This window comes from Neolamprologus multifasciatus, chromosome 13 (genome assembly GCF_963576455.1).
Source record: "Neolamprologus multifasciatus chromosome 13, fNeoMul1.2, whole genome shotgun sequence".
Classification (NCBI taxonomy): Eukaryota; Metazoa; Chordata; class Actinopteri; order Cichliformes; family Cichlidae; genus Neolamprologus; species Neolamprologus multifasciatus.
Window position 1 is genome coordinate 18,167,606 of NC_140451.1, and position 23,243 is coordinate 18,190,848.

The following is a 23,243-nucleotide window of genomic DNA, read 5'->3' on the forward strand; positions in this document are numbered from 1 at the left end:
GTGTGGAAAAATAAGCAACAACTTGAAGTAACTTGAAGCCCACTCTTCTTCACATTGCTTCATTTGACTGAGATGAGCTCTCTTAATAATTTCAATTGGGTTAAAGTCTAGACTTGGACTGAATCATTGCAACACCTTCATTCTTTTCTTTTTCAGCCATTCTGTTGTAACGGGCTGTAGTGGGAATCAAATTTGAACAAGCTTTAGATGTCCATCAGACAGCCTGTCCAACATTTGAATCTAAAATATTTTTGATATACAGAAGAGTTCATTGTCAACTCAGTGACAGCAAGGTGCTACAAGCTCACGCAAGAAGCTACAAGCTCCTCCACTGTATTAGCATGAAGTGTTCCTCTTTGGTCTCATGTATCCAAAGCACATTGATCCAGAAGGCTTTGTTCAGATCCAGCTTTGCAAGCCTAAGCCATGCAAATTATTTTCAGAGAGAAGAGTGTTTCTCCTGGAAACCTTTCTAAATAAGTCATATTTGTTCAGCCTTTGTCTAATTTTGCTCTCCTGAACTTTAACATATAACATGCTAACTGATGGCTGTAGTGTCCGAGGTGTAACTCTTTGGTTTTCTGTAGTTTCTCTGAGTTTGCAGTAGATTTGCTGGGATCTCCAATCCTGGAAAGACTGGACACAGTCTTTAATGCTTTCTGCTTGTGAAAAATCTTCCTCATTGTAGTGTGGTGGACTTGAAATAGTTTGATAATGGCCTTATAATGCTTCCCACATTGATTGGCAGCAACATTTACTTCTTCAAGATCATTGCTGATGTCTTTCCTTCTTGGCATTGCGTTAACACATACCTGAATGCTTCAGACCATCAAACTACCAAAGCATCTGCTGCTCACACTCACTGATGATCCATTAATCATGTACATTTGATTAGCAGCGCCTGGATCTGAATTCTCTGAATTCTATGCAAGCAGTATGGGCTGTGTTTTTAACACAGTCTGCATTAAGGATATATTTCTGTTAATAAACGATAACACTGTAAAATATCTCATGTATTTCTGTTGATCTGAGGTTGTATTTTGTTTATTTTAAGACCTGCTAAAGATAAAACTTTCCATTATATCCTGACATGTGAAACTGAAAGAGTGTGTACTTTCTTTTTCACATGAATGCACTGCCAAAGACTAAATGAGAGCATATGGCACTGAAGTTCTACTGGGAGTTGAGAAACAGCAAACAGAATGACAGAACTGGGAATCAGAGGGTGAATGGACACTTTGTCAGGCTACCTTTCTGTGAACTGACAAATTGTATTCCCCTAAAAAAGAGTCATTATGCCCATCACTAGTCTGTAATCCCACACATCAACAATAGTCTCACCAAAGCTCCAAGAAAATGTGATTTCTCCAAGAACCTTAGCCTATGTATTTTGCACATTTCCCCTGAGGATCTTTAACACCACCCTTTTCTATACCTCCTACACAAAGTGACAATATTGTTATAATTACCAACAATATCATAAGCTACATTGTTAAGACTTGATACATATGATACTATACAGCAGCTCATGCTGTACAGACAATTTGATCGTCCACTTCATACCCAGATGTAGACAGATTGTGAAAACGTGTATTGATACTGGACATCAGTGATTTTGGGGGGGAAGAAAACGGCGTCATGGCAATCCCTATCCACTTGTTTGTGTGGGTAAACATTGACAAGCATGTACATTACAATTCATCTCCTGTACAGTTCATTTACACTCTGTTGCACGCTCTTTTTTTTTTTTCTTTATACATTGTCTAATGAGCTCCTTTATCTGCTTATTGGCAGTGCTGAGTCATTTTAAAGTCGGTCAGTCCATCAGCCCCAGGCTGGATATCCATTCCACCAGGATGAAACATGAAGGCATCAAAAAGCATAGGAGGCTTAACACAAGCACAACTGAACTCAACTGCTGTGGTAAAAATCTCAATCAACTAGTTAATAAAATGTTATGTTGAAATTAAACTACTTACTGGAATGAAGCCAACGTGTAATCGTTTCTGCAATGACTGTCCAGTGACTAGTTTAACTCGACATGGCTCTGGTAAAAGTGCACAAGGCTATTTTCATGCAAGGGCTCTCTGCAGAGCAGTTTGCTTCTAGCCCACTGTGTTAAAGAATAAGCAAAACCTACACTCTCATGGTTTATTAAGAGACATGTATGTGTTTATAGAGAAAAAGACTGAAGACGGAAAAAGATGAAGACCAACACTATGGTAACAAGAAATAAAAAATGAAAATGAACCATGGTCAAGACAAACTTTTCTGAAAGGCCTTGTCTTTTGTTGGAAGATGTGTGGGCATTGTTGCTGTCTGTTGGTAATCAGCATGCTCGCTGCATCATATTTAATCTTAACAGCCTCCACATATACACACACATACACATTAGTCATACAGTGTTTCATTTCCCAAAGGAGAAATAGTTTTTATGCACTGCATTGTATTGTACTGTAGTGTGATATTGTGAATAAGTAGTTAGATAGATGTGATAGATGATAGATGGATATTTTGTGATCAAACGTAATGTTTTTTTTTTTAATCTAAAAGGATCTACAACTTATTCTTTATCTTACAAAATTCTTTATTCTGCATCGACATATTGTGGTATTTATCAGTTGAAGTCAATAGACAGTTTTTTAAATCCTTGCTTTTGTGTGGGTTTAGGTATTGAACTTCTCTTGCACACATCTATACTCACATATAAATATGCATTTGCCAATAACATCCACGCTATTTCATGCGTGGAACAGGTGTAGAGATAAAAGACCGATGTCTTTCGATTTCTTCTTCTTCTGAACCAAACATGTCAGACTGACTATGTGGCTTCTTAAAGGTACTGCTCTTTGATGTTTGATATTTTCTTAATGATCTCTGCTAAGCTGGAATAGATGGCACAGCCTTCAAGGGCATGAGGTTTGCTTGTTTTCTAAATGAGCTGAGGCGTAGGTCGACTCCAACTCCAAGTCTACCAGAATCTGCTTGCATGCAGCGATGCCTGGCCACAATCTACAGGTGTGTATTTGTGTATATGCACGTGTGCACTCCCCCTCGCTAATATGTGTTTTTTCGAGTGCAGTAAATGACATGGCTGTGTGCATTTCTATGTGAAAGTATGTGAATATGCAGGAAGCGAGAGAAAGAAAGTGAGAAACAGAGTGTGTTTGAGCGTGACCTACAGCTGTGATGTGGATCACTTGTATCCACTGTTGTGAATGAGAAGAATAAATAATTTAAGGTGCTCTCTGTTAGCCTTTTGATATTGAAGCCAAGTGTATGTGAACGGAGCAGAGAACCAAGCAGTCCCACAGCTGGCCTAATTTGCCAGGATTCAAAGCAGCTTGACCTAAACCACCTGAGATGAATGCAGTCATTTAGCAAGAACAGACAGCTACGATTCTCCCAGTAAGATGGCCGTTTCCTTCCTTTCAGATTTCAGAGATGTTGCATAAAACCTAAGATTGCAATGTCAGTGCATAAACAGACAGGCAAAGTGACCTCTCCTTGAAAAAGTCTCGCACTGAAATTTAGTCTAAGGAAGTGAAAGTCTGCAGAATCAGCTACAATGCAGAGATGGTGTGACTCATAGTAGCAGATGTGATGGAATGAGAGAAAATGTGAATGGAAAAAAATTTGAGCAAAAACAATCAATGAGTATTTTAGTTTGATAGCTCTTGGAGAGTGTAGGATATTTCTTCACAGAAACTCTGGTTGCTGTTACGTGTCTAACGATTAGAGTATGCGTGGGTTCTGTTGCACTTGTGTTTATTCTGTTTTGTATCCAGGGTGTGTTTTTAAGCCAGCTCTTCTTCTGGAGGTGATACATTGTCGGCCCCAGCAGAGAGAGCATGAATGTTGTGAATCACCTCCTCGCCTTTTTCTTTCCACTCGTCCTAGAACCTGGTGCTCTCATGTTTCAGCATGCGGATGTTGGTAAGTGTGCCGCTGCCCCTGTGGTGGTATCCGTAAGCCTGGTGCTGCCCCTCCAGTCACCGAGCGCTGCTGCCCGACGACATGGTGCTGCTGGGACTGGAGCCGCCCGAGCCCCGGTCTTCAAACACGCTGATCTCAAGCTGAAAATTTGATGAATGTCAAGGATCACTGTGCGTTGTCGACAAATTCCATGAGAATTTAAAGCAATACAGTTTTAGAAACCTCAGTAAGGTATTTCAACAATTTCGGCAAGCCTAATCTGACCTTACTGTTCTTCAGTGTAACCAGTGGTTTGTTCTAAATCCTCTGTATTTCAATTCATGAAGGGTTCTCTTGTTTGCAGACTGCAAAGAAATTGTTTTTCTTAATTGTGGAAAGAACTCTGCAATCTTATAATTTAGTAGCCTTCTGTGGCCTTCTCCTGTTACTGTGCTGGCCAGTGGATTCCTACTTTTAAAGAAGAAATTTTGCTTTCTCTCTTTTTCATCTAAATAAGAGCTTCCTTCTCTTGCATAAACTTGCAGCTCTTTGCACATCAGCGAGTTCCAGTGAACGGCTACAAACGCTAGTTCAACGCCAGATTTTTTATCTGCTTAGATTGTCATAAAATAACAAGGGAACATCTAGCTGTCGAACTGCTTGTCAGGAAACAGTGAAATTCCTTTTGAGCCACGGAGAATGGGAGACAATGTTTAAAAATTGCTTTTAATTCCTCAATGATTAAAAAATAATTTTGGATTAATGCTTTTTAGTTAAAGCAGAAACTCTGTTCCCTGATCACATCTTGTTGATTGACTTAAAATCCACTGTGGTGGTGTACCGACAAAAAGCGTGTCACTGTCCAGAAATGTATGAATCAAAGTTATCTGAACTCTCTGCTTACATTCATAAACCTTGGCAATGGTCTTACTAGACAGCGCTACTCTACTATCATCATATGTTGATTTTACTGTTAATAAAATGTTCACGAGGCTAAACTTAATTACTTGTGAAGGCTTCTACTATTCTATTGAAAAGGTCAGAGAGAGTCAAGCCTATGGGCTCTACTCTTTAATGTAGTCAGTGGATTTTAATGGTGGCCTGTCTCTGGCACACGTCTATATTATGTTTACTTGTGTTTGTAGCTACATGAAGGTGAGGAAGCTGAGCAGTGGGGAAAATATTAGACAGTACCATATCTGAAATAAGAGATAACAGAATATTTAGAAAGTGTAAGCATGCCCCCAATAGGAGGACAGCTTCTGAACCATATGAACTCACATCAGAGTCTCTTGAAAAATTCCTTCTGCATCAAGGAAATCTGAGCTTATTAAAAAAACAACATAACAATAGTCTGCCATGAATTTCTTCCTTCTGGGTTTCTCCTTCCAGAATTCCTCTTGTCTGCGTCTCTCCCTTTGTTTGTTTATGTATTACTTTCTTTGTAGGCCTCTTCTTTTTTTTATTGATAATAACTTTCTCTGTATGTCTCTGATTTCTTTGCTTCCATTGTTTTCTCTCCTTTGAGACTGTCTGCTTCATTTATTAATATCACCTTTTAATTCCAACCATTCGTTCTCTGCATAACCACTCAGTCTTTTAATATTTGGTAATGGGTTGACCTGGAGCCCGTTTTTTTTCTTTCTTTGGGCCAGTGTGGGCCAGGACTGTGTGATGGTCTATTGGACACATTCACTCTCTCCATGTGTCTGTGTTGGTATCAGTCCAGCTGTCAAAAGGAGATATAGTGCTGTCCACTCCTGAAAATGTAGCAATTCATCTCTAAAAGAACAGCCACATGAAAACTTGGAAATCATTGAAAAGGCCTTGATATAAAACCTTACTTCCGATTGACCGCATTAATATTATTTATTATTTGCATATTTCCATTTTAAAGTAAAGAGGTTTCTGTTTTTTTCAGAGCTTTTTTAAGATTTACTCACGATAAAAAAATAGTTGGCCCCTGAACAGCTACTCTGCAGCAGCTGGACTTTAAGTGTCTTGTTCATGGGCATCCTGATGGTAATTTATGAAGAAGTTTTTTTCATCCATTTGCTGTATCAAATCCAGATGTTTCCATCAGTTTCAATAATTCTAACCAATGTCTTTCCACGCCATCTTTAAACTGTCTTATAAATGTTGAGCTGTCCTGTCTGGGCCTTTATCCACTATCTATTTGTTGCACAGAGATTACAGTAACATATGGGAGGAGGATACAACCCTCATTCCTCTCTCTATGGGGTCTGTGAGCAGCAGACCTCGAGGAGCGTAGATCTTCTCATTCTGCTCCTGGATGAAACCTGATATCTTCCTCAGCACCTGGAATAAAACAAGGGGGCAGAGAGGTATTAGAACAAGTACCTCTGGAGGTAATCCAGATTTGATTAGAAATGTTGGAGGTAAGATGAAAACCCAAGCAGGACAATCAGGCTCCCATAAAAAAATAATAAGAGAGAACTGAGATTCAGTACCTGCAGACTACTTTTTCAGGATGCGTTCTGTGTTACACGTGGTATCTAAAAGAGGTTAAATTGGCCCAAGTTACTTTAACCTCTGGAAAATATGAAAAATGAAAGAAACTAATTTGCAGTCCTCCTGCGCATACTTAGCATGCGGCATATGATACCAGCTCTGTCAAATCATTGCCTGGCTTTATTTTTCCTGCGCATTAAAATCCAAACTTAAAGTAATTCCATTATGCTCCAAGTATAGCAGCCATTTTTTCTGCATACTTCCAAGCCACTCATGTCAAGCAGGGCTGCATGAATTGAATTACTAAAAATGATGAGAATGAGCTTTTCTCCTTTTGAACTTTTCCATTTGGAAGCTCGAGTTCCTAATTCAAAAGATGGCTCTCTTTAAGGCTAAATGTCATGCCTTGGTTAACTGTCAAGGCTCTAAAATATGAAGTGGACAGTTTATTTAGATTGCACTGGCAGTGGACGTTTTTCTCGGTTTTGCAAGTGAGCATTGCAGCAACTGTGCGAAAACCACAGAGCAGCAGTGGAGTGAATCTGTGCGGTTCAGGCCATGCTTTGGCACACAGATTCAAACAAGCATGTCTGTATACATTCTCTCATTCATTGCAACTGCGCACAAACCGTTTTATCTGGAGATTTGAATAGTGTCTACGAAACCTGATAGCAACCAAATGTCTGCAGACTGATGGCCAGTAATGCCAAACAGGCAGCTATTAGCTAAAGTGGGTTTATTAGAACGGCTTATTCAGCCTTAGCTATGCCTCCATGGGAACAAATCATGCTGATGTACCACGGCTCGCCTAAACTCTGCCAGTGTCATGTCGGCCAGCGCCGTGTTCCTCTGTGCCTCATTTGCACCCACAGAGCTGCTGCCACTACACATGTAAACCGATTTGTACAACTCTATTAAAGAGAGCTTATTTAAATTCTTTATGACTTTGTAGAGATGCTGTACATTTCCTCAGGTCTGAGGAGGAGACAGGAGAAGCATTTGCTTGCTGTGACTTCTTCTACCCGCCTAAATACTACCCGCCCTGTTTTAACAAGGGCATTGCACAGATTTTATAATATTTGGCAGGGTGCAGACTCTGTAATGTCCAGTGCTGCTGATTCAGACATTGATTGATTGATTGGTAATTTATTTCAACATGTGAACAATATACAGGTACATTTAGAAAAGAAAATAAGAGAGAAAAAAAATACTATACAAAATACATACAAAAAAAACGTTCTGATTAATTTACATGTTGAAAGGGAGTGGGAAGAAGTAAACACTTATTTAATCCCACCCCTTTGCCATAAATTATCATTTAATATTTAGTCAGCTTCCTTACTGATATAATTTGTAATAAAAATAGTGAACAGATTTCTGATATACTATATACTATAATATCACATCATGAGTTTTTTGGGTTTTTTTAAATAGAGACATTCACTTAATTTCAATATTTTCCTTTTCTTTATAGTTCGAGAAGATCATATTTTTATAACTCTTTTTGAACAGTTTTATGTTTGGACATTGCTTTAATTCCATATTCAGACTGTTCCATAGTTTCACTCCATGAACAGAAACACAAAAGCCTTTTCTTGTAGTACGTACCTTCATTGTTTTGAAGTTACAAAAACCCCTTAAATTATAACTTCCTTCTTTCAAAAAAAACATACTCTGAATATTACCTGGCAGTTCTTTATTTTTTGCTTTGAATAGAATTTGTGCTGTTTGGAATTTCACTAGATCGTCAATTTTCAATATTTCAGACTGCAAAAATAGTGAGTTTGTATGCTCCCTATAACCTGCATTGTGGATGATTCGAATTGCTTTTTTTTTGAAGAGTAAAAAGTGAATGTAATGTGGTTTTATAGTTATTGCCCCAGACCTCTGCACAATACCTTAAGTATGGTGAAACCAGTGAACAGTATAGAATATGAAGTGATGTTCTGTCGAATACCTGCTTTGCCTTGCTTAGTATTGCAATGCTACGTGATACTTTGGAATGAATATATCTTACGTGAGCTCACCAGTTAAGTTTTTCATCTATTATTACCCCCAGAAATTTATTTTCACTGACTCTTTCAACACAACTCTTACATTTGCATTCCTAAGTACAGCTCTGCTGCGTAATGACTTCAAAGTTTCCGAGCTGCAGTACGTGTGAAAATGGTTCTATTGAACATGACAAATTCACATCCTTTTTTGTGAGTTAGCTAAAGGTCATTGCAGCACACAGCCTAGAGCGATTAAAACAACACTGAGCAGTTCACTGAGCACTGTGCTCCTCTAGTATGTCAAAGGCCTCATACAGCTGCAGGCCCAGCTGCTTATACAGTGACCCTTGTTAGTGGAGACTAAACAACAGAAGAAATATTTTTTCGTCTCCCATTGGAAAAAGATACTTTTGCAATAAAATGTCTGGAAAACATTAGGACATTGCGTTTCTCTGTGAAAAGAAATTGAACTGAAGCCATCGAAATTCAGCGGTTTTGCCCCGCTGTTCTTTAAATCAGTGAGATCCATGTGAAATAGCGCTGAGCACAAAGCAATCAATATTTGACTTATAAGATATCCACACATTTCTTAACGCAACACAAACCATTTCCTTTGCTACAAACTCCAAGAGAATCAAGCATCGCGGTAAAGTGGCAGAGAGACACACAGAGGAGCCCTGACTAATCAGTTTACTGTGGTTCAGGGAAAAGGCCAATCCTTTCACTTGCTAGCGAGCTCTCGGGGCAGCTCAATCCTCTTCGGTGTAACAATATGACAGTCAAGTATCCAAGCTGTGCCTGTGTTGTACTGGCATGTGTGTGTGACAGCCCTTCTGGGAAAAGCTTTGTGTTTGTGACAGCATACGCACAATCCCCTGCTTATGCTACTGAATGCAATATAAAGGATTTTATGTGTGTGTACACGTGTCCTTTAGAAACCCATACTGTATGTTCAGCTACATTCTTGTCAATAATACGAGAAGAAAAGTAGAAGATGGAGGGCACAAAGTATGCATGAGGGAAGTCTTGTGAATGTTTTTACGCACATGTATCTGTTCTGACATGCTGGGAGCAATCAGTGTCCTTTGATGGTGTGATATGTAAGCATCAAGGGACTCCAGTGAATCTGCACCCTGATCTGCGAGCGCTGTGTTGTGGGACTCGGACGCACATGAACATGCAGCATCAACTTGGGTGGGTACACTTTATCATCATCAGTCATAATGTTGTTCAGCCAAGATGGCTGAGTTAAGCAAGCAAATAAACAACTCTCCTGAGAAACTGATAGAATCTCAGGATCTTAATGGGGCAGCACCCAGCTGACAGGGACATGAAAAGAGCCTCAGACTAGGCAATTTCTGCATGGCTTCAACTCAGCAATAAGTCCTTTTGTACTTCTTGGTCAAGCTCCTAGTACCTCATAGTGCTTTGATGAAGAAATGTTTACAAAATGCAACAAGACAAGGGAGATGAATGCCGCGGGTGACAGAGATCAGAACAGAGAGGAATGCTGAAAACTTCATGCAGCTCCACTTCTATCTAAAACGGCAGCAGGTACACACAAAATCACAAGAGGATTAATCACGCTCGCTGTGTCTGCCTATGCGATTGTGTTATGTGTGCGTGTGTTCCTGTTCCATTTCAGTGACTAACAAGCAGCTACACAGCCATGCGGAGCTTTAACCACCTGCCCTTTGTCAAGATGGGCATCTTGGTTGCACTTTAGGTAAGCGACAGCTGGCGTGCCATGCCTTATCCAGCGGCACACTTGTGTGGCCTTTAGAGTGAGTTTTAAACTCTGGTGGACAGACAGACAGAGAGAGAGATTGCATCTCCTAGAACTGTGTGTTCTCTTCTTAAAGAGCCGGATGAGGCTTAATGTTTTTTTGAGTGGGAAAGAGTTGAATTCAATAGAAATTGACACACAGAGGAGAAAATAACACTTCTGTAAGTGGAGTTCATCACTGCACATTAAAAGGTTCACCTTCATCTCAAATTCTGAATTTCTGGGCTCTGTCCACTGAGGCATTTGTGTGCATCTTTTACTGTTTTTTTTTCCAGGTTCCTCAGTCTCCTACCAAGGCATGTGGGATACGTGCAGCATGAATAATGTGCTATCACTTGTGAACTGTGTTTGGGTTTGCATGGCGTTTTCGCTATACCCAGAGAAGAGAGTGCAATACAGGTTGTCTTGTGCTGCAATTTAAAGACACATTCTAGTTCAAGATGTGGTTTCAGGTTTAAAAAGGGGGACAGGTATAGAAGATGCTCACTGAACTCCATACAAAACATAAAAAAAGCTCATAAAGTGAGCCTGAGGAATAGATGGTGGCTGAATCGAACTGTGCAGTAAACTGAAAGAATGGTTAAATTTACAGCAAAAGTCTGTTGTTTTATCTACAGCAGATCTTTTGATTTTTTTGATTTTTGATTTTATTGATTAGCATTCAAATATCTCAATGAATACAGAACAAAGATCTACCACAAAGCAAGAAAGCATGAGACCATCTTAAAGACCATCTTAAAGATGGTTAATGGAATAATAATTGTATTTTTATATTTAAAAGGCTAATTTTAACTCATTTTAAAGCTACAACTGCTATAAAAAGCAGCAAACTGAAACAAAAAGATGACAAGTTACAAAAAAGTTGTGATTATACAGTATTTCCACTCAAAATGTAATATTTTGTGTACACAGACTTCTTACCTTTTCATATCGCGTTTCCATGCAGAGGAAGATGATATAAGCTGTTGCACAAGCCAGACATCCTTCCAGGTACGACTGACCTCCAATTTTTTCAGCCTCAGTATAATAAGAGTTAAGGGTCTTCACCGTCTCCTCAAGTAAAGTTCGTTCAATCTACTTATAAACAAAAACAAACAAGACCAACAGCGGTTGTAAGAATGGCACAAGTGAAATATGTTCTGTTAGCCTGCCAAATATGCTGCCTGGATTCTACTCAAACCAAAATACAATTTTTTCAAGGAATTAAAACAACAACAACTTTGATTACAGAATATGGAAAACCTGATGAACAATTACTTATAACTACGTCAGCAATGTATTTTTTCCATCTGACAGAGAACATTTGCAGTAAATTGATGACAACTGATGTTTTCTTGCTCTGCTCTTTGTGTGGATTGTCTGCTTCATATGCAAATTGTTAGACAAATATGCAATAATACTCCTACATATGGCCATTCACTAATTAAAGCAAGGTAAAGAAAGTAAAATTGCTCTTTAAATAAATAGCACATTCTCTCACACAGTCTTTAACTAAAGGCATCTACTTTTGCTTTAACTGTTCACACATGCATACATTCAGGAGATGTTAGATGGGGAGAAACATATATATTACTTATACAACAGACATTTGCATCCATCTGTGGATGATGCCCTTGTAATTATTATGCATAATGTGTGCATTTCAAGTATTAGCTTTTTGCGTTTGAGGACCAGCGTTACAGGAATGAGAAGTTTCCTGGTTTAAGAAGCATCCCATATGCATAAGTGTTGTTTTAAGTGTATCTGCATCTATCTGTGAGTTTAGCTTAATAGACAAGTCTACAGTATGGGCCATCAATCTTTCTGTATCAGTCAAATTAGAGTTATATGAAGTGGGGGGTTATATTGCCTTTGTCTAGGTATTTGAGTGTGTGTTTGGACTCACCCTGTTGTCAAGCTCTGAGGGAAACTTGGCCTGGAATCGGCACACAGTTCCTTCACTGTAGTCTCTCTGTATAAACACCTTGGTGACCAGCGATGGACTGTGCCGGAGCTCCTGAAGGTTGTGGAACTAAGAAGTTACAAAAGAGAAGAAAAAAACAGAAAAATTAATTTTGTGGTCAAGAATACATTTCAATTCATGTACAGTACTCTATGGATATAATAAGAGAAGATTATACATATATATGTATATGTATATATATATATATATATATATATATATATATATATATATATATATAAGATATATAATAATATATAATATATAATATATATATATATATATTAGGGGTGCAACAATACTCGTATCGATATTGAACCGTTCGATACAGTGCTTTCGGTTCGGTACACATATGTATCGAACAATACAAAATTTTGTGTTGAGCGCTCAGTTGATCTGTGTTCGACTACTCCGCCTAGGCTGCACTGTCGAGCGCAGATCCACTGACAAATTAAAAAGGCATGAACATTTTTTTGTATTTTTTTGTACTTTGTAAAATATCGAACCGTGACACCATGTTCGGGCTCCTCAATCTGCCTCTAAAGTTGGGCTCAGAAACTCTTTAGAGCAAGCTAATGTCTTCTGCAACCCTTGTTGGCTTGGCTTGTTTGGAAAGGTTGCCAAGAAGAGGACTCTTCCCTTCAAAACGAACATGGCTGTGCAGCTTAGGTTTGCCAAACTGCATCTGAACGAACCACAAGATATCTGGAACAATGTCCTTTGGAGGTTAGATGACAGCAAAAGCACAAACAGCATATCTGCACAAACATCTCATACCAACTGTAAAGCACGGTGGTGTAGGGTTGATGATTTGAGCTTGATTTGTAGCAACAGGATCTCCTCCTTTGCCCTCTGATCTCCTCAGTTTACCAAAGCATTAGTTAAATGTGAGGCCATCTGTCTGACAGCTAAAGCTTGGCCCAAATTGGGTCGTGCAACAGAAAAGTAATCCCAAGCACAGCAGCAATGGCTGAAACAGAAAAGAATCAAGATGTTGCAATGGTTCAGATGAAGTCCAGACCACAATCTGACTTAAATGCTGTAGTGGGACATCATGAGAGTTGTGTATAAGTGAATACATGCAAACCTCAGTGAAATGAAGACACTGTGAGCCAGAATGCCTCTCCTATGATGTGAGAAACTGATAAAGTCACACAAAAGAAAAAGACAAAATACTTCAAGTTCTTGCTGCTAAAGGTGGCTTTACAAGCTGTTGAATCATGGAATGTTCTTAGTTTTTCACAGGACTGCATAAATGAAAGTGTAAAAAGGCTTTTGCTGCACAATAAAATTTAAGTTTAAGTTCGAACTGTTGCGACGTTAATGCACCAACATCTTTGACTTAAAGTAGCTGGCACTCTCATTGCTGTCTTCCAACATCAAAATTGATGTTGTAACATTAAAAGACTGGTCTTTACAGCACTTTGTTGGTGAACAGTATGTTTTACAATCAGTCATTTACATTAAAAGCATACAGCAACAAGCAAGTGGGGCACTGTAAACTTATCCCCTGCTGATCTAAATTACTGTCCTCAAGAGGACGGTAATTAGGGATACAGTAAAAGTATGCAGGAAGAGGAGAAGGCAGGGAGAAGGAGAGAAAATAAGGTGGGAAATATGAGGTTGTGTTCACTTCAGACAGAACCTGAAATCATTTTATAAAAACACTATGGTTCACATGATAAGCTAAACATTTGTGCAGCTGTTAAGTTTTTTCTTTTTTTTTAAAGGCTCGGCCAGTTACAGCAGTGTCACTGTGACCTATATATTATCCAAGTACATGCTTGTACATGCATGAGGCAGAGAAAGACATTCCAAAAATTTGGGATACAGTGCATACGTCACTAGAGAAATCAATTTGCAGATCATTTCAACCTTGCAGTTATTTGTAAATAGTAGAAAAAGAGCATATTTAATGATACTGAGTTTTAAAAAAGTCTAAAAAATGTACAAAAGTTTAAATGGAGGCCACAAAAGACTGAAAAGATATGTCATGCTAAAAATCTTTGCCAGAAATGGAAAGGCAGCAGATGGAAATAGTTAGATTAGTTACAATTTAACAATAGCACTTCTTAGCATGAAACTGCAAGAAAGAATTCATGGATTTCATTATCTGTGGTCAGTAATGTGGTGGATGATAAATCAAGCAAAATGTCACAGACAATACTGAGTAGCTGGAACTACACCTAATTAAAACATTCATTTTTTTAATTACATGCTGGTGTTGTAATTACATGGCTCATGAACACGTCTCAGAACCATGTCAGTGCATCCACAAAACACATGTAACCAAGAACAGGAAATATATGAACAATATCCAGGAAACACTACTGTCTTACCTAAGCCTCTGATAATTTAAAATAAATTAAGGTGAATCCTCAGAGTTAAGAAGGAAAGGGCCCTCCAGCCTGTTATCAGTGCCTCCCTTAATGATGCCATAGTGCATTAGTTCACATGGCCAGGATAACTTGCACATCTGTGCACACTATGAATGCTAAATAATATATTGAGATTTTGGAGCAACAGATGCTGCCTTGTGGACATGCACATTCTACTGATATTATATCAGGATGTTTCCACGTCTGCAGTTTGGATCATTGGATCATAAAAAAAAAGACAAAGAAGACAAACTGTTGAGGAGCTGAAATACGTCAAGCAAGAGAGCTTATCTTATAGACCTTAGTATTTAAGTATAGTATTTACTGATAAATAATAAAGTTTAAGTTACTTTAAAAACACTGCATCTTTTTGGTAGTAGCCAGACCTAGTACAATGCCAGCCTTTCATCTCTATATATGGTGTATCACTCACGAGCAGGAATAGCATCCAAGCTGCTATTTTTGTCTGCTAACAGCCATAGTCATCCATCTCACAGCCAGAGCTTTCAATACACCCCCCCCCCCCTCCCCAAAACACACACACAGTTTTGGGTTTTTTTTTGCTTTCCCTGTTTCTCGCCACCACGGAGCCCTCACTCTTTCTAGTGTTATCTTCAGGCTATCATGATGAACAACAAGTCCTTCTATTAATAGAAGCAATTTACAGTTTCAGCACAGAGCTGAGCATCATTTATCCAAGTCAGAATCAGCTGGCCACAAGAGAGACTCATTAACATCACGCAGGTCCGTCTTTTCTGAACGTGTGCATGTGAATGTGATGCTATACATACATGCACTGCATGCATGTACATACGTTAGATGTCTTTTTAGAACTGAATGGAGACAAGGCAGAAATATTTGTTGTTGGTCCAAAAGGTCTCTTTTTCTATTAGTTGACAAAGTTTTCAATGATTTGGCCGCCAGTATATCTCTGACTTGCTCATTGTTTATGACCTGTCTGGTCATCAGGTGGAGATCTTTTAAATGGTCCTAGAATCAGATCCAAGTATGTTGAGGGTGCTTGCAGTTACTGTCTGCTGACTTGAGATCAATTACATTTGTACTGACATTCAAACACAGACTCAAAACCTTCTTTGCTCACACGTGTCTACCCTCAATAGCTATGTGTGTGGTTGTGTGTTCAGTTGTATTTTGCTGTTTTCATTGCCTTAAAGCATTGCGAACCTACACAGCTTTTTATAGTTTTATCTTCTGTGTTAAGCACGTTGAATTTATGCATAATGATCAGTGTTATATAAATAAAACTGTCAAGTGGCCTCTGTGATGTGGTGCACTAATCAAAAAAGAACAAAATGAAAAGTTCTGTTAAATGCACATACCAGGGCTGGTTAAACACATATGTAAATAAAAAAAAATCTTTAACAGTGGGCATGAAGAACATGTAAAATGACAAATAAAATGGAAAAAGTATGAAATAAACAAGATTTAAAACATTGCAACTTATTAAGCTACTATGCAAATAAACTCACATAAAAAAAAACACCCCTGTAAAGGAGTGACTCAATGCTTATCCTGTGGTTTTAATTGAAAAAATAATAGAAACATCGGATTTTTCATCCTGCTAATACCTGAACACTTGCACAGAATACCAGGGTAACACCATGTTTTCACTGACAGTTTCTCTGGGAGCAGTCCAGTCACCCAGTCACGAGTCATCTGAGTAAACCTTGTTGGCTTGCCTCACACTGTCACATCCAGGCCAGCAGGACAATTGGCCCCGTCCTGACCAACTGACCTCTGCCTTACATTTCTGTACTACACATAACTTACACTAAAAGAAGAAAAGCGGGTGTCTCCCTCCCTGTGATTTGTCTAAACATGAGGCTTCACAGTATCCCAATCTCGCACTCCATGCAACTAAGGCCGATGAGATTAAAGCTGGAGAAACACTCGCAAATTCAGTCTCATAAGAGGCTACATATTTAACCTTTTAACCTGTCTTCTTGCCAAAGCTCCTTTAGACTGAGTGACATCAATAATCATAATTATGCCGTCAAACTGGGAAATCAGACTAATAAAACATCTTTGTCAAACTCATTGCCATATTTCCTGATATTTTATGACCTGCATTTACTAGACCAAGTCTGCTGGTGGAGATGAGTATCAGGGGTGATTTGTAATAAAAGGACAGAAGGGAGAGTGAGAGGGAAAGTTTAAAAGATGGTAGTGAGATCTGCTTTTATGGATGGTTTCAAGTGAGTATCAGTAACGAAATAACAAGAAGCAAAGCTGGAGGTGTCAGAGTTGAAAATGCTAAGATTTTCATGGTGACCGTTAAGACAGGATTAGAGATGAGTATATCAGAAGAACGGTTCAGGCTGAGCAGTTTGGAGACAAGGTTAGAGAGGCAAGGATGAGATGGTTTGGACATATACAGAGGAAAGACCACAGAGAGGATTCATGGATGCAGGGAAGGAGGGTTAGTGTGACAGAAGAGGATGCTAGGGGTAGGGTGAGATGAGGGCTGATGACTTACTCACATAAGTTACTGTGTTGACCCCTAAAGACAGCGTCCAGTACCTGGACCAGTAGGACGCAGGTGGATGGGTCTGACTCGTTATCTATGACAGTTTTATACTCACTCGAGAGTTACTTCCAGTTGATAAAACAGCTATTTTTCATTTATACTACTGAACACAAAAAACATTTCTTAGTCTTCTGGTGGTGATATGAAATGCAGAAGTATCTCTGTATATTTATACCTTGAACACAAACAGGTTTGTCTTGGTCGACTGCTTATTTTTCCTCTATGGTAGCCAAGGGTTCGAATCTGGTCTATTCCTGCATCTAAATATAGTGCAGAAGCAGACACCAATGTTAAAGTGTGATACTGATCACACAGGCCTCTGTTAAGAAGCTCTGCATGGTGCTACGCTGTCTGACTTCTATTTCCACCCACCCATCTTTAACGTTATGTTTAATATTTTTTTGCCTGCACACTGATTAGATTTCAGAAAAACGTGCATCACCAGGTAACAAGCGCATAGAAAGGTACTGCATCAAGTAAACAAGGATGAATAAAAACCACATAGATAATTTTTACTGCATGGCAATGACAGACATATCCTAAATTACTAAATAATAAATTGCTGTCCCCTTATACACAGTTCATTTCAATTTTATTGTGAATAATTTTCTTGAAGGACTTTCATACGATGAACAAAAAAAGAGCATTTTCATACCCTATGAGCATACTCTGCCAAGTTGAGCAGACAATTTTTTTTTTAAATCAAACGCAAAATGCATCAGTGAAATCTGTTGACTGAGAAAAATATCATTTTTTCTCTGTCATATTCTTTCAGTCCTACATGCAGAATTAAACCCACACTTTAATTCCTGCAGTTTGCATCTGTAGATCTGTGAGCCTCATTGCTCTGACGTGTTTCCTAGTTAAGTCACTCCGACTCAGGGAGCGCATACAGACGACACGGGTGAGTGTTGCCAGTGGGCAGGCATTGCAAACAGACGATTACAGCACAGTAAATGCACCCAAATTCATTCACTTCATTCTTGTTTTCTGCAGCCTTTCAGCATGTTTTGTTACAGTCAGCTCCCTTTTCAGCCCTTCATAATATAAGTGATTCTCTGCCATTGAGAGCAGAGTTTTTAAGGCTTGCTGCCAAGCTGGGTTATCCAGAGGTCTACAAATCAATAATGTTTAGACAGTGTTGACAAAACTGTGACACTGTCATGATATCTAGGTCGAAGAACAGTAACTGTTGGACCAAAGCTTACAGAAGAAATAATTTTCAGGAAAAAGGACGACTTTTCTTTCCTTTTCTCAGTGGGGAGCTAAGTCTGTGCAGGTCTCTGTGGGGGTTTCAGTGCTTTTGCACATTATTTCTTAACAGTGTCATACTCAAGCTGGAGTAAACCTACAGTCTGCGAGGAAACTCTGGCAGTAGTGGACTTAATGGATCCAGAGAGTGTCCATGCAGCATAAACAGTCTGCAGAATGAGCGGAGTGTTACTCAACACTTAATGCAGTCGTTTGCTGACTTGGCAAACAATAAATGTCATAGAATGAGTTCTAATATAATATGTGACAGGGAGGTAGAGACAGGCTGAGAGGCAGATGGATAGGAAGCAAACTGTGGTGCTCATCTCAGACTCAAATCACCGATGGTTACAAACTGCAGCAGCCTGTTCGCATTAAATATGGCATGGATAATTGATGGGCTTTGGACATTAAATCTGTCCTAGGTGCATACACTGCATGTGTTTAAGTGCGCGTGCATGTTGTGTTCCTGTGCAGGCATGTGTGTGCCTGTGTGTGTCTGTGTGTAATTGATGGGGCTTGGACAGGGATACTGGCAGACCACCAATGGAAGTCAGGGACACTCTGCCAGGGTCTTGCAGGCTCCGAAAAAAATATATGCATCGATCTTGCCAAGCTTCTTATCCCCTGCACCTTTACCTGCAGAATCACTATTTAAGAATTATACCTTCACTCAGAAATAAGTTGGATGGTCATGTATGTACAGCCACACGCATGCAAACACACTGTTGTATGAATATAACCAAATGTGCTGTCTCCTGAGATCATGATTATGATAATGTCTTCACCAATATGGTGATGCAAACTGACGGAGAGGAAGACGTGCTGCTCAGCCTGATGGCTTTTGGGGTATTTTGGCAGGTACCTCTGTGACTGATTTTCTGAGTGCAATAGCATCACAACTGTGCTACATATAGTCACAAAACTACAGGTATGTAGTTGGGTTGTGGATATGTTTAGTCTGATCCATGAGTACTGAGAAAATGACACTTTAATTCGCACACAGCACAGTGTGTCTGTTTAATATATTTTTGACTTCCATGTATCTTTACATAAACATATAATCATTGACACACAAGGCTGGGGATTGATAAGTCATCGCAGTTGGCTGGTTATCCAGCAGTTGTGCTCTGTGATATTAACCGATAACACTAACAGTTATGGGATCTCTGCATTTTCTTGAATAAATAATTTCTATGTTTTTTGTGGGCGTGAAGGAAATCGGACAGTGGAGAGTTAAGTGTGTGGCAGGGATAAAGATTTATCGAGCTGATTTAAAAGTATGACCAAGGCAAAGACATGGTTAGGCTGTCCCTGTCCATGGTGCTGACTGCTCCATCATCATTACCACTGTCATCAGCCTCCTCCGCTTTGAGCCTACTGGAGCTGTCTGAGTGATACTGGTTTCTGTTTCTTATCAGGCAATGCCCGAGAAAGCAGTATCTGTGTTGGAGGGGGAAAGGAAAACAAACACTTGTTTATCAGACGATATTAGTCACAGCTTCTAAACACTGATTAAAGTAGAAGAAATTGAAGCCGGGGAAGGAAAAAAAATGTCCTGACGTAAGGACAATGTTACACGACTTCAAATTCACACAGCTCTCAAGATCCAGTCGGCTGATTTGATTGAAATAAAACAGCGTTCACCCGAAACACGATAAGACACAGAAATCGGAGGCACAATAGGTAAGACATTCAGTTACAAGACGGCAATTCTCAAGCTGGATTTCTTAGAAAAACAGCAACGGGAGGTGCACAATACATCTTGGAGCTTTTTTCATAAAGCACTCACAGAAAATGTAAAGAATTTCCTTACCTCTGTCGCCATATTGCAGTGAGTGGGTTGCGAGATATGTCCCGTGCTGAAAACGGCAACCGTTTGCGCGTGCTGTTTGGGACAACGCAACTACAGCCCGCCGGTAAGCGGTCGCCCGCATGCACGTGTGTGTGCGTGACTGCGCGCGCTCCTGCTGGAGACTCACGGCGGGATGCGGTCACTGGTGGTTATGCTAATCTGAATTTCTGTTTATCCAGAATAATCTGCTTTCAGATTCAGTCACAGTTTCAGAAAGCAAACGGAGGTTACTTTGAAGCATCAGCAGTTTATTTGGGTTAGTTTTTCCTTTTTTGCCCCCCTTTTATTTTAGGGCTATATTAATAATTACATTGATTATCAATAATTCAAACAAAGTGCCCTGGCTGCTGCTTCTGTTTGTGACCAGTCAGGATGCCCAACAATCACTTTATCTCAGTCCTGTTTCTACAGCGTGGAGTATTATTAATAATGATGATAAAAATGGTCATTGAGTATTAGATCATCACATTGAATGATAAAGTGATTCCACTGGGAATATTACAGCAAAGTTTGTTTTTTTAAACAGATGACTCACTCCTAACTGCTAGCATGCAGAAATACTTCTGTTCAGTCATACTGTACCGTGTTTTCATATCTAGGCACTTCTTATACTCTTATCTGATTAAGGGAGACTGGTTATGATGGAGATATGAATCATACTGTAGTCCATATGTCAAATGCACCATCAAGATATACTCGTATTCAACATTTCTCATTCAGAGCCCATTCAGATGCACCGCATTGCTGCATTTTTCCCTTCAAGAAACAGAAAATTCTTCCAGGTCATGGACACACCAAGGTCTTACCTGAGGTGAATTATTTAGAAGGTTGGCTTAAAATTCAAAAATGCGACTAAAATGTGGTAGCATGATAAAGACTTATATGTTTGTGCTACTGAAAATGTTTTTCTTTACATAAAAATGAGAGAATGAAGAACTGCAGGGAGTAAAAAGACTTTGTTTGACACCATGAATGCAGTGAGCTGAAATGAACGACTTCTCCAAGGCTTACATTGCATCCTTGGCAAACTCCCTCAAATCAAACACAGGCAATGCAAACACACATTATATTTAGAAAGACACAACAGAAAGCAACTCTTGTGAATGGAAACAGAATCCAAAAATAAGACAGGAGTGCTCTAGCAAAATGAAAATTATGCAAAACTAATATTATCTGCCAAGATCCCACTGCTTGCTCCAGATTGCTTGAAAAGATGCGTATCTAATCACACACTGGCACAGATTCCTTTGGGCTGTGTTTATTTATATCCACATTCACATGTTTTGTTTGCATGTGAATCTGTGTGTGTGTTCTCCATATGACAGTCTCTGATATATCTTAAGCTCAGTCACATGTACACATGATTAGGCACACTGACCGCACCATTTGCCTGAGCTGAAACACCCTATTATTCAGCTGATGTGGGTTTTAGTGTAAAACTTTATGTGCATATTGAAGTGGAATACATTGCAGTGAAACTCCTACACTGCAACAGGAAGAAATGCCCATCACACACCCGATGATGGTACATGCACCCCCATGTAGTCCAGCCCCTCCAGGATGGCAGATCCAAATGTGCCGTTGCAAGAAGGTCTCCCAGCACAGTCTAAAGAACGTGGAAGAGAGGGACCACACCAGCAGGACCGGTATCTACGCCTCAGTAAAAGGAAGTAAAGGAGGAGCGCTGGCAGAGTCCTCTACGATGACCTCTGATGGGCTACTTGACCATTTTTCTGACAAACAGACTCCATGGGGCACGTGAGAGCTCAACATCCCATGTTTTGTGAGACCTGTGCTCACAGACCAGTACTGTGCAGCTCAAGTTGAATTCACTCGCAGACACTGGCACTTGCAGGTCTACCAGTGGTGCCTTACTTTCTTTATAGATGAGAGCATATGTACTCTGAGCACATTTGATAGACATCAAAGAATCTGTGGCAAACATTATGCTGCTTGCAACATCATCTCTAATGATCTGTAATGACCTGTGATGAAGTCTTATCTTATTTATATTTTTTTCTTTTTAAGTAGTGCATATTCCCGACTGTTGGACTGACTAAAGTCAGCTGGAAAGTCTCATTCGATGATCTTGAATTGGATGGTCACACCTAAATCGATTACAGTATTTGCTTTTGATTAGCTTAGTTTTTTTTTTTTTTTTTTTTTTTCGCCTGTCCCATTTGGTTCTTTAGCCATCAGAATTGTTGTCTGAAGACCAACAAGGATACCCAATGGATTTATTTTGCCAAATGGATCATCATGGCATTGCCGTATTGGTCCATTTGATCGACCTTTGTTTTTATTATTTATTTTATTTTCAGTTGTTACAGACGGGACAGACATGAGTGAGGGATAGGAAAGGGAGAAAGAAAGAGGAAGGAAAAGAAAAACAGAAGGGGAGAGGGACAGTGAGAAAGGGGGGAAGAAAAAATATCTCCGGGATCACCTGTTGAGAGAAAAAGAATAGAAAACAAGCAAAAAAAACAAAACAAAGCAACATACTATACACAACACCATCGCATTAATCTAGCTAAGTGTGAACAGCAGTAAATACTAAATATTGAATGTTGTTGTGCAGCACGCAGGACAGACAGCGCACAATGTGCTTTGAAGTAGCAGCCAAGAAAGGTGTGATTTAAGTCTACGAACAGTGAACACCCATGTACACACCTGTGTGGATCGGCGCGCTTGTATTCAAATGGTTTCCCCATGTAATGGTCTGCTAGAGGATGTAGAGAGCCATAGCCCCGTCCCCCAGGGCATGAAGCAGGCATGGAGGAGATCCAGGCCCCAGACATCCAGAGGCCCCAGAGTGCAAGAGCCCAAGGAGGACCACCGGAGGGGCATCCGTGCCACCTTCATGGGAAGGGCTGAGGATCCCCAGACGAGGGGTTTGATTAGCTTAGTTAACCATAAATATTCCTAGCATACAGTCACACAGTCCCGGATAGGATAGTTATTGAGAAATTTCATGCTGAACTAAAGCATTGAATTAATGGTCTAACATAACCAAACTATGCTGTGCCATGGCTAAGAAGGAAGGTGGGGCTGAGATGATGTGATGTTGTTGCGGACAGCTGTGGTGGCTATTTTGTGCTTGTG

At 39.6% G+C, this 23,243-nt stretch overlaps 1 protein-coding gene across 1 annotated transcript; it reads right to left on the reverse strand.

Annotated features, from left to right (window-relative positions):
- Window positions 1-40: 40 nt before the first annotated feature.
- golga7bb (golgin A7 family, member Bb) lies at window positions 41-20,233 on the reverse strand. Its single transcript, XM_085182540.1, has 5 exons — window positions 20,103-20,233; window positions 12,053-12,178; window positions 11,089-11,241; window positions 6,133-6,234; window positions 41-4,076 (listed from the first exon to the last, which is right to left on the reverse strand). Exons 1-5 carry the CDS (start codon window positions 20,112-20,114, stop codon window positions 3,993-3,995), a joined length of 477 nt encoding a protein of 158 aa, XP_085038666.1. The 5' UTR covers window positions 20,115-20,233; the 3' UTR covers window positions 41-3,992.
- Window positions 20,234-23,243: the final 3,010 nt, after the last annotated feature.

Bases quoted from the DNA above. Each gene is read 5' to 3' on its own strand.
- golga7bb (XM_085182540.1), bottom strand. The intron at 11,242-12,052 runs GTGAGTCCAAAC...GTTTATAAGTAG, and splicing joins CCTCAGAGCTTGACAACAGG to ATTGAACGAACTTTACTTGA. The intron at 4,077-6,132 runs GTATCCTCCTCC...TCAAATTTTCAG, and splicing joins TAGAGAGAGGAATGAGGGTT to CTTGAGATCAGCGTGTTTGA.